At 43.4% G+C, this 12362-nt stretch overlaps 1 protein-coding gene across 1 annotated transcript; it reads left to right on the top strand.

The window, feature by feature from the left end:
- Positions 5066–6897, top strand: LOC8060642 (putative pentatricopeptide repeat-containing protein At1g26500). Its single transcript, XM_002463096.2, has one exon. The coding sequence runs from the start codon at positions 5099–5101 to the stop codon at positions 6641–6643; it is 1545 nt and encodes a 514-aa protein (XP_002463141.1). The 5' UTR covers positions 5066–5098; the 3' UTR covers positions 6644–6897.

Raw genomic sequence — 12362 nt, 5'->3', positions numbered from 1 at the left:
GCGGACGTACAGTCCCACCCCAGTTATCCACACATTTTACCACATCTGCATATTGTTTAGCTTATGCACAGTTACAGTACCTATATATGAGTTGTGATATTGTGTTCTCGCGTACAGCTTGCTTGTGATGAGCTAGCTATCAGTTTGGATCCACAAATATGTGTAAATGAAGAATAAAGATTTCTAGTTACTATATATTTACACTGTTGAGAGCTATTCATGTGTACACAATGTATGTGTTTTCATCTTGCTTATTATTGCTTTTTTTTAGTAAATGCTCATTTTGCAGAAAGTTAGTAATAAGAACAGATCATATCAAGAGCAATAACATACATATTGTATATGCTGAAATGTGAAGTTTTCCAGCAAATGCCCAAGTTGTTATGTAATATACATCCGCATGCCATTTTCAGAGAGAACTCAAGGCCATGCATATTTGGAATGAAACATGTTATTCACGTCCCATTTGGATTAGCTAAACTTTCTAAAAGCTGCTAATAGCTTTTTATAAGCTGGTTGAATAGTTTAAAATAGGCTATAAGCTAGCGTTGTTTGGATCAACTAAAATTTTTTAGCACCTACTAGCAACTTATTTTAGCTAATCTTACTAAGATTATATTGTTTGCTGGTAAAATAAAATGAAGACTTAAGTCCATGAGTGTGAGTCCCTGTGTATATCATTTCATTGCCGAATCATCATCAAGGGAAGTCGGATTTTGGCCTTGTTTAGTTTGCAAAAATTTCTGTTTTTTGGCTACTGTAGCATTTCGTTTTTATTTGACAAACATATTGTCCAATCACGGAGTAACTAGACTCAAAAGATTCATCTCATAAATTACAGGTAAACTGTGCAGTTAGTTTTTATTTTCATCTATATTTAATGCTCCATGCATGCTACCAAAGATTTGATGTGACAGAGAATCTTGAAAATTTTTGCGAACTAAACAAGGCCTTTATTCTTTTGTGAATTTGTCATGTACGGAGTACTATTTAATTTGTGTGTTCCATTGTCGCTCTAGAAAATGTTTAAAGTCGACCATGAGTGATGACTGATAATCCATCAGTATAGGGCTATATAGAAAAGAAAACAAATCAAAACTTTAAATCTGTTTTTGGCATAGAAAGATGATGCCTCTATTTGAGGCTTCAACCTCTAGCTCAGAGAGCATCTAGGATATGATGTTAACTGGAGTAAAACACTAAGAAACAGGTTAAAGATATGTCGATTCTATTTGAAAGTGTAATTATTTGCATGCAGATAAAAGAATTTTTAATGAGTTTTTGAAAAGTTACTAGGGTGAGGTGACCGAAATGAACGCGTATAAATTTGTCCCTACTCTAGCTCTCGCCGTGGAGCCGAAGCGGACAGAGGAGGAGCTACAACAAACACGCGCTGACGCACATATAGTTTTTTTTCTAGCAGGGATGAAAACGGATCGGATACGGACGGATATTATCGATATCATATTTGTTTTCATATTTCTGGTTGGATTCGGATTCGAATATAGATAATGTCAATCATATCGGATAAGATACAATTGGATGTCGACATCATAAATATACAATTTAAGTATTTGAATACGAATACGGTATCGGATGTTGAATATTACGGACATATGTGAACCCCTTTAAACGAATTCGGTCTTGAATACGGTCAGAAAATATTTGTACCGGTTTCATCTCTACTTTTTAAATCAACATTATCTGACGTGCTTAGAGCATCTACAAGAGTTTGGCAAAAGCACTTGCCATCCTTGGTTTTTTGGTAAAACTTGAAAAATGAAGCTCCAAGAGTTTGGCATATGGGTTGGCATATTTTTCCAACTTAGCATCCTAGGGTCGAACACGCGCATATTTGCCCGTCTTGGCGGTGTTGCCATCCCTTTGCCATCGCCCGAAAAGCTGACCGCGCCTCCTCTCCCGCGCGAAGAAGGAAGTTTCACCGTGCCTTTCTCGCGCCCACCCAGCCTCGTGCTGTTCTGCTCTGCTGCTACTGCGATAGGACAGTCCAGGCGCTGGAGGTGCACAGGAACAACAAGTGGCCGGCAAATCTTGATCGCTGTCAAGCTGCTGCAGCTGAATTTTTTTAATCGCCATGCAGTACAGTACCTTGCCGGCCACTTGATTTTTTAATCATAAAACAGTACGATGACAAATGCATGCAAGTGAAATTGATCTGGGCCTTGTTTAGTTCCGAAAAGTGAAAAGTTTTCGGTACTGTAGCAATTTCGTTTGTTTGTGACAAATATTATCCAATCATGGAGTAACTAGGATCAAAAGATTCGTCTCGTGATTTACAGCTAAACTGTGTAATTAGTTTTTGTTTTCGTCTATATTTAATATTTTATGCATGTGCCACAAGATTCGATGTGACGGAGAATCTTGAAAACTTTTTGGTTTTCAGGGTGAACTAAACAAGACCCTAATATAAAAGCAGTGCCACAATCAAATAAAATGAGTGAAGGTTCTCTGACACAATACAGCAACAGTATGATGACAAACAAAGGCCTTGTTTAGTTCGCAAAAAATATGGTTTTTGGCTACTGTAGCACTTTCGTTTTTATTTGACAAACATTGTCCAATCACGGAGTAACTAGGCTCAAAAAATTTATCTCACAAATTTCAGATAAACTGTACAATTAGTTTTTATTTTCGTCTATATTTAATGTTCTATGCATACGACCAAAAATTCGATGTGACGGGGAATCTTGAAAAATTTTGCAAACTAAACAAGGCCAAAAACAAAGTTTCAGAGAACAAATGACGACATGAAAATTACATCTCAGGACGCGCGGGTCTGTCTTCGTGGGCGGTCAGGTGAAGAGTTGAGCAGAAATTAGTTGATGGTGGTTTGGAAGTGGGTCTACTTTTTAAGTTTTGCCAAGCCCATATGCCAAATTATTGGAGAGACGACAAAATTTGAGTTGCCATATGTTTTAGCCACTTGCCAAAACACAAGATTTAGCAAGTGAGTTTTGCCAAAATCTTGGAGATGCTCACACCTGGTCACCATCCCGATGTTGGTTGTTACGTGTACATCAGTATGTACCGTGCATTACCAATGCAAGTCCCTTTTTTGGAAACCAAGCATCATCTACAGCGAGAATGACCCAATATCTATCCTTCTATATATATCTATCAGTCATATATGCACCTGCACGCGATTTTTTTTTATCTCCAACAGAGAATGGCCGCATGGGTGCAATGCAGTGCGGTGCACGGCCACGCGATCACCAACTAGTAATAGCTGATCCGATCACCCTTTCTCAACTAAAAATCCAAGACTAATTGAAACAAGCTGCGTGCGTCATCGGATCAGGAAACAGTAAGCTGACAGCCCCAGTAAACCTGCAGCTGGACCAATGCAAATCCGTCGGTGGCCTCGGCATTGTTTAGTTCTAATTATTTTTTTTGCAAAATCGACACGGTAGCATTTTCGTTTGTATTTGACAAATATTGTCCAATCATAAACTACTAGGCTCAAAAGATTCGTCTCGTCAATTCCGACCAAACTGTGCAATTAGTTTTATTTTTGTCTATATTTAATACTTAATGCATGTGTTTAAAGATTTGATGTGACGGATAATCTGTTTTGAGAACTAAACAAGGCCCTACCTAACAAACAACAAATATGGTTCTGGAAGACAACATGTGCTGGCGCAACGATGAGCCGCAGCGAGAGGCCGCCGTTGCCCGGAGGAGCAAGAGTTGCGTTCCTTTGCGACTTTGGGGATATTTAGTTTCTCTTTCATTTTAAAAATTACGAGTTTTGATTCTTTATTTTATATAACAGAACTAAACATTATGTAAATTTTTTAATAAAAGATAGTTATTCTCTATTTTGTATTTTAGTCTTAAGATGCTAAAAAAAACTCAAAAAAGCTTTAAGAAGTCATAACAGGGATGATAAATTTTACATTTTGTTTAGAACTAAACATAATCCTAAAAATTTTAGCATTTTGTATTTTATCATTTTAAAATAGTTATCATTTTATATTTTGTATTCTATAGAGAACTAAATAGGCCTTTGGACGAAATCTTTAAAGATATCGGTGTTTTGCATGTTGGAAATTAAGGGGCTGTTTAGCTAGGCAACGTGCCCCGATGTTACGATCAAGCTGCCTCGGTATCGTCTGAATACGGCGTTTGATGGAACTTCCAGTATACCGTCCCCGTTGGAGAAATAGTAAAGTTGTATTTGACTTATGGTATGTAGACATGTATCTTATTGACGTATATATGGTAGATTTTTAGTTAAATTACTGTTTTTTATATTTTTAAAAGGGTTTATTTAGGACGTATTTGGTTCCATGTTAAGTAAAATCTGGCCCGTATAAGAGATCCAAGCTCCGGACGACCGGGCTTAGCACAAACCTGTCTTGTCGTGATGTGGTAGGGTTTCATAAAAGCTCTAAGCTCTGATCAGACCCTACCACACATCCACGACAACTCGTCCCTCCCCCTACCAGGTATAGACCATATTTAACGTCATTGCCTACTTTAGATATCCTCCAATAGTGGTGTATCACATTGTTCGTTTAGCTAATAAGTCATGACAAAAAGTACTATTGGCTGATTTATTGTGAGAGAAAAAATACTGTTAAATAACTGGCATATATATATTCGGCTGATAAGCTCAAACGATCAGACTAAGGTATCATCTAAATGCTAAATGTGTTGTTTGTATCAATACGAGATGTTCATGTACATAGACATCAGCAGTGTGATTTGGCACCTGCACGGTGGCACCTAATATGCATCCATCTCCTATCCTAACCTATTGAGATATTAGGTCCTTTTTTTTAAAGGAGATAGTCCTGTTGCTACAGTGTAGCTTAGCTGCTTAGGCAAAGTGGTGCGCCTTTTCTCCTCCCCGTGGGCTAAATCATATACGCGAGTCATGGACCTATACCCACAATGCACAAATGAGGCCCATACGCGCGCACGGGCCACACGGCCCAACTCCCAGATTCCGCTCGCTCGATCGCACTCCCATCCCACGGCACTGTGCCCAGCCGGCAGCCGCGCCGTTTTCTCGCGCTCTGAGGCTGAAGCCGCTGAACCGCCTGACCGCCTCGCCCTTCGTCGAAGCCACACGATGCCTCCCCGTCCCCGCCACCGCCTCCTCTTTTTCCGCCGCCACCTCTCCACCTCCACGCCGTCTCCCGCGCCGGCCCCCGTCCCCGTGCCTAAGCCCACCGACCCGGCGCTTCTGCTCCGCCTCTGCACGATCCTCTACCAGCAGCAGCACGACCCCGACGACTCGCTGCGCCGACGCCTCTCCGCGCTACCGCTGCCCACCGCGCCCGCCGACATTCGCGAGCTCTTCCTCCAGGCCTCCGCGCGGTTCCCGCTCTCCTGGCGCCCCGTGCACCGCCTCCTCGCGCACCTCTCCACCCTCCACCACGGCGACGGCGACGGCGACGGCGGAGGCGGTGGGTTCCCACACTCCCCCGCCACCGCCGCTCGCCTCCTCGACGTCCTCGCCAAGTCCGGGAACATCGACCTCCTCCACTCCACGCTCTTCTCGCTGCCCCGAAGCCTCCTCTCCGCCGCGGCACTCCGCGCCGCCGTGCGGGGGCTCGCCCCCGCCCGCGAGGTCGGGAAGGTCGCCAAGCTCGTGACGCTCTTCCCCGAGTGCCACCGCGCTCGGGTCCTCACGTTCGTCACCGACGTCGCGTGCTCGGAGCCGTGCAGGCTCCCTGACGTCGCGGAGAAGGCGATCAAGCGCGCCGAGCACCGGCACGGCGTCGAGCGCACGGGCAGGTGCTGCGACCTGCTGGTCGTCGCGTACTGCCGCGCGGGGTCTCTCGCGGACGCGTGCAGGGTGTGGAATGGCATGGAGAGGCGCGGCCTCGAGCCGGGTGCCGCGGCGTACCAGGAGATCGTGGTGACCATGTTCAAGAACAACCGCGTGGCCGACGCCATGAAGATGTTCGACGGAATGCGGAGGAACGGAGTGCCTGACAACGAAGGCGGGTGCTGCTGCGCGGTTGTCTCGTGGCTGTGCAAGGATGGGAGGGTGTGGGGCGCGTACATGGTGTTGGCAGAAATGGTGAAACGAGGTCTGGAGGTGGATGGTGAGCTACTGGGAGATTTGGTGTATGGGCTTATGGTGAGGAGAAGGGCGAGGGAAGCATACAGGGTGTTCCATGGCGTTAAGGAGAAGGACATTGCTCTCTATCATGGGTTGATGAAGGGGTTGCTGAGGATCAAACGAGCAGGGGAGGCCACTGAGGTGTTCAGGGAGATGATCACCAGGGGATGTGAACCGAACATGCACACTTACATCATGTTGCTTCAGGGGCACCTTGGGAAGAGGGGTCGGAAGGGCAGGGATCCATTGGTGAATTTTGAGAGCATATTTGTTGGTGGCTTGGTGAAAGCCGGGAGGACATTGGAGGTGACCAAGTTTGTAGAGAGGACAATGTGGGGTGGGGTAGATGTGCCGAGGTTTGACTATAACAAGTTTCTGTACTATTTCTCGAATGAGGAGGGGGCAGTAATGTTCGAAGAGGTTGGCAAGAGATTGAGGGAGGTTGGAGTAATTGATCTTGCAGACATTTTGTCAGCCTATGGTGAGCGCATGACCACCAGGGATAGGAGAAGAACAGCAATGAATGGACTTCTCAAATCGGTTTAGGATGTTGGTTCCTAATCATCATCTCAGGAGCTAGGCACTTGTGATGTTGAATTGTACATCAAAGTAACTATATTAGATAACCTACTCATGTAGTATTATTGTGGAGGAAAATGCAAATAGTTCTTGCTTGCCTTCGTCTTTGTGGTTCTAAGGGTCAAATGGATTAGCATGATGATCTGAGTATTTCCTTTTAGATGATCCATTCATGCTACGTTTGCAGCTTTGCAAGTTTGAATGAAGTCATTTGCACCGCAGGAGGTTTGTTTTATCAATATGATTGTGGTACGGTAGCATTAGCCAATAGTAGTTCCTTTTACTTCCGTTTTCTCATTTATCATTTCTTTTCCAGTGACTTTCTTTGCCAATAGCAATGTCTAACCTTCATATTCTAAAGTTTAATGGATGAAAGATGATGGAAGAAAGACGCAAAGATCAGCTATGTGGCAGCCTAATTCTTCATTCTTGGAGTCCTCGCCAAAAAAGGTACTATTATATTGGTCCTAATTTTGGACCTAAACTTTATTATTATTTTTTTGTGGGTATTTGATAGGAGCAAAGGAATCCCTGTGTTGCAAGGTACACTTCTAGAAATAAGATTTGTTTATGAAACATAACTTAGATCCCTAAGGTTCTAGTCAGTGTGGTTTTCATTGAGGTTTGCTTCATTTGGGTTTTGTTGAGAAAAATCGATAGAGGCCGTGATGAGTCAAGTAGATTTGTATTCTTTCGTAACCACTCTGTGTCTTCTTAGCAAACGCCGGCTTGTAGCACGGCGACTCTGATGTTGCTTATCTAGAAGCTTAATCAGCTCCACCTTTGTGCCCATGCTGGCAGTGGCTTGTCTGTCTACTGACAGCAGCCTGCTAAAGAATGTTGTAGTGGCTAGAAGTGGTAGAAGTATGGCAAGTATGGCCTTGTAGCTGGTAGTGGTAGGTAGTGACCTCATTTACCTCAATTTGATTTTGTTATAAGGATGTAAGGAATATAAGAGGCTAGCTGCACCTGAATTTAGATTTTTTTTGAGCAAAAAACGTGGGGAAGAATCCCCCCGGCACCAAAGAGCTGCATAAAAGGAACTTAAAACAGTTACAGAAAAGGAGCCACCCAGAGGGTGACCGCACCACCGACACAAACAAAGAAAGAAGAAGAAAATAAGAAAGAGAAAAAAGACAAGCTAACCTACCAGCTAAACTAAAAAACAGGACTAAACTAAGAGTTACAATCTGTTAAGCCAAGAACGGGCAGAGGAATGAAGAGAAGGCTTCATCCTGTACAGATGGACAGTAACTTCATGTTTGAAAGCTGCTTTCCAGGAGCCCAAGCTTGGAGCTTTTCCTTCAAAAATAAAAGCATTTCGTACAGTTAAAAGGATATTTGGCAGTACAGTTAATTGCCCGGATAACTTAAAGGAAATTTCAGAAAAGATCTTGGGAAAATGCGGGGGTGCACCCTTAGCTATAGTGAGCATAGCAGGTCTCTTGGTCAGTAAGCCAGTGCTAAGTAAAGATCAGTGGCAAAAAATTTATTGCTCTCTTGGATCGGAGCTTGAAACTAGTCCATCACTTGAGAGATTGAAGAAAATACTTGAGCTAAGCTATAATGATCTTCCTTACCACTTGAAAACTTGTTTCTTATATTTAAGTGTTTACCCTGAGGACCATATTATCAGAAGGAAAAGTGTACTGAGACGATGGGTAGCCGAACGCTTTGTGACCGAAAAGCGTGGACTTAGTGTCTTTGAAGTGGCAGAAAGCTACTTCGACGAATTTATCAATCGAAGTATTATTCATCCAGTGGACATGAGCTTTACTGGGAAGGTCAAAACATTTCGAGTTCATGACGTGATGTTAGAGATTATTGTGTCGAGGTCAATTGAAGAGAATTTTATCACTCTGGTAGGTGAACAACACACTTCAGTGCCACGAGAGAAAATTCGGCGACTATCTGTTCACAGTGGAGACATGAAAGATATTGCAACAAGCAAGATGTTATCCCATGTCCGGTCCTTGAGCATATTCTCTGGTGGAGAAATACTGCAGTTTGGTTGGATGAAACTATTGAGAATATTAGATTTAGAAGGTTATGGAATTCTGAGGAATAGAGATCTCAAAAATGTATGCAGCCTCTTTCAGTTGGAGTATCTTAGTCTCAGAAAAACGCACATCATGGAACTCCCTGCACAAATAGGAAACCTGCTGAAGTTGGAGACTCTGGATATAAGGGAAACGGGTGTCAAACATTTGCCTCCAGGCATTACCTATCTTCCTCACTTAAGAAACTTACTTGGAGGGAGAAGATTTTACAATCACAATGGATTGTGGCGTGTTTCTGAGTATTGGGGATTGCATGTCCCTAACAAAATTGGCAAGTTGGATGCACTTGAAACACTTGAGCAGGTAGAAATCACAGAGTATGCTTCCCATTCCATTAGTGAGCTGGGCAAATTATCTCGTTTGAGGAAGCTTGGGGTAATGATGTTTGTTGATGATGACAACAGCTGGGCATCCTTGGTGTCTGCACTTGAGAATATAAGCAGCAGCTTATGCTCGTTATTACTTTGGCGTCCTTATGGGACAATGAACTTCAATTCTCTTGATTCATTATCAAGACCACCATTGTTTATGAGAAGTATCAACTTTCGTGGTCAGTTAAGAAAACTACCGAAGTGGTTCCCATTTCTTTCTAACCTCACTGAGTTAAACCCTTCGTGCAACCGAACTAAGTGCTAAGGAAGACCTGAAGGTGCTTGCACGGTTGCCTAGCCTAATCTACCTTCGGTTGCATCACAGTGCATATGTTGAAACCGAATTTGCTGTTGCTGCATCAGAATTCCCAGTTCTTAAGCTGCTTGTCATTCATCTTGCCATGTTTGAAGCTTGGAGGGCAAGATTTCATGAAGGTGCCTTGCCTAGGCTTGAAAAGCTAGAGCTGTCATTGTTTGAACAAGCTTCCATTCAAGAGGTTTCTGGTATAGAGTTCCTTCCTAATCTTAAGGAGGTTTCGGTTTCTGCTTGTCCAGGCAACACTATGGAGGATGTCATTCAATCTCTGAAGGATGATGCCGAAAAGAACCCTAGTAAGCCCACTGTCACTTTCAAATCAAAAAAGTGGGTACCGATGAAGGCAAGGACAGATCCACCCTTACATCATAGGGGGAACCTACGGTCTTCATATTTGGACCACTTTTGATGGTTCTAAATCTCTAATCGCTCCCTTCCAAAACTGAACTATTTTGTCTCTGCAATGCTGTCGGTTGCACTCACCATTGGTCTGGTAGTTTCGCCTCAACGTTGTTGGAGTATCATCATTCATTCTGTCATTAACTCATTAAGATGCAGTGTTGTCATGAAACAATAAGAGCACAGTTGCAATTTTTCTTTTGAAAAGAGGGAGGCTAAATTGCCAATACGAATCAAATTAATCTGTGAATTAGAAGTGTCTTTCTAGCCTGCCCCAACTTGCCTAGTGCAGGAAGGCTTTGGTTTTTTTAAGTATGTTTGATTTTGCTGTTATGCAATTGAGAAATTGGCTATTATAGGACTCTAATCGTGTGGCTTCTCTAAAATAGGATTTTTAACGTTGGTTTCTCCGAAATAGGACTCCAAACGTACGTTGGTAATAAGTTGTAATGACATTTTGTGTCTTTTTAATCTCTTTTTTTATCTAAATACATGTATTTGTTCCTAAAGTGACCTTTTTACCTTCAGTCATTAGACTATGATGATCGGCTCCGTTATTAGGGGAAAAAAACATTGTAGCTTCCTGGCCTATGGCTTCCGTGTTGCCTTGTCCAATTTTTTTTTTCATAAACCGATGCCTTGCTGCCTGGCCATGCCGCCATGGTCATGGCTGCCGCGCTGGCTGGCCGTGATCATGGCTGGTTGGCCACAATGTACTTTTTTTTAATACGAAAGCATGAATTACCAAATTTGATTAAAAAGGCTCAAAATATTATTAGAGCTTATAAACAGCGTTTAGAGTCTTATTTGAATGAAACCAACGTTAGGAGTCCTATTGTAGAGAAACTAATTGTTTGTAGTCCTATAATTTGATGTTCAAATGCGACAATAATTTCTCTAGCTCTAAAGAGAAGTCCACACATGGTCCCTAAATGCGCTTCACCAATAATCTTGCTATGGAATGTATATTAAAAAAAGTCTTAATGTGATTCTGATTCAGATGCTATAAAAGAGCGATTTGCCAACAATTTTATTGCCAAGGGCGAACGGGGAGGGGATGCTGTTGATGCGATGGAAATGAAATAGAGCGAAACACTTGGGCAACGTTTGGTTAGGATAGGAGGTAGATACAAGGTGAGAGATCTTCCTTCGTCTACTGTTTGATTTGGAGACATGGGGACGAAATGAGAAAACCTTCTCTCCCGATTTGAGTCCAGACATCCCAAAGTTTGAGCGGGGTAGAGCGGGCCACCTCGTCCTCATTCAATTGTTCATCGCATCGTGATAGGCCATGACGCCACAAGAGGGCGGTCATGGCAATCGGAGCCTAGAAGAACAAAGAAGACAGTGGTAAAGGATGACATGCGGGATATAGAACAGATTGTCTATAACAGATTGGCAACCCTTAGCTGTCTATAACAGATTGAAAATGATCATGTATCCTCTCCCTCTACGTCCCTTCAACCAAACACAAAACAGGGATATAGAATAGGGACATGTTCATTCTCAACCAAACACAAACATGAAATGATCTCATTCCATAAAAAGATATCCCTCCACGTCCCATATACCAAACGTACAAAATTAATCAAACACAAAGATGTGATAGTGATGTTTCCGTTCCGGCGTTCCCTCAACTAAACACAAGTATGAGATGGTTTTGTTCCAAAAAGCTGAAATGGATCTCACAACTTTTTTATGAAAATGCTAATGAAAGAACACGCACACTCACGCGATTTGAGCCCACACACCCGCCCGCTGCCCCTCTCTCTCTCTCTCTCTCTCTCTGGCAACCATGGTGGCAGCACGAAGGTTCCACGCCCATGTCTCATCGCCTCCTCGCGTCAGCACCCGCGCCCTACCGCTCCCCCGCACGCGGCCATGGCGGATCTAGTGTCGTCGTCCTCCTCATTCTCCTAGATCTTCTATCTAGGGTTTCGACAAGCTCTCCCCTTCTCTTCCCCAATTCCGACGGGCTTAGAAAGGGAAAGGAGTTTGGGGAGGAAGGCAAGCTAGGCGGTGGAGATGGTTGATGGACGACTTAGAGGAGCTAGTGGTGGTAGGGGTAGGGGAGACTCGCTGGAACTGATGGCGACAGGCAAGCTTGCCAAGGTTGGAGAAGATGGTGATGGTGGAAGGTGGGGAAGAGAGTGGCCAACGCGTGCACTAGGGTTGAGCGCCCGCAGAGGGGCAACGGCCAGCAGCAAGGGCAAGGGCAGCAGAGTCAAGGCCGGGCGCAGATCTTTGGTCTGTTTTTTCCCTTTTTTGACCACCAAAATAATTTCTTTCCCAAATTGAAGTGTGCAGCCGGAGATTGGATTTCCTACACTCGCACGATCTAGTAAAGTTCCTTTTCTTTAACCAAGCGCAACCTTATTGTCCCCAAACTATATTGGTAGAACCCAACTAACACAAACATCAAGACTTACATTTTTGATTAGTCGATGTAATCCTGCATTCGATCGATATTATGTTCTCTTGGGCCTTGGATGTCCTTGGAGTAAGTCGTCCAAGTCTTGATTCCAGTGAAAAGAGACAGA

The sequence above is a fragment of the Sorghum bicolor genome, chromosome 2 (genome assembly GCF_000003195.3).
Source record: "Sorghum bicolor cultivar BTx623 chromosome 2, Sorghum_bicolor_NCBIv3, whole genome shotgun sequence".
Classification (NCBI taxonomy): Eukaryota; Viridiplantae; Streptophyta; class Magnoliopsida; order Poales; family Poaceae; genus Sorghum; species Sorghum bicolor.
Note: the sequence above shows the minus strand (reverse complement) of the source record. Positions and strands in the feature narration are given on the sequence as shown.

Bases quoted from the DNA above. Each gene is read 5' to 3' on its own strand.
- LOC8060642 (XM_002463096.2), top strand. From the start codon at position 5,099: ATGCCTCCCCGTCCCCGCCACCGCCTCCTCTTTTTCCGCCGCCACCTC.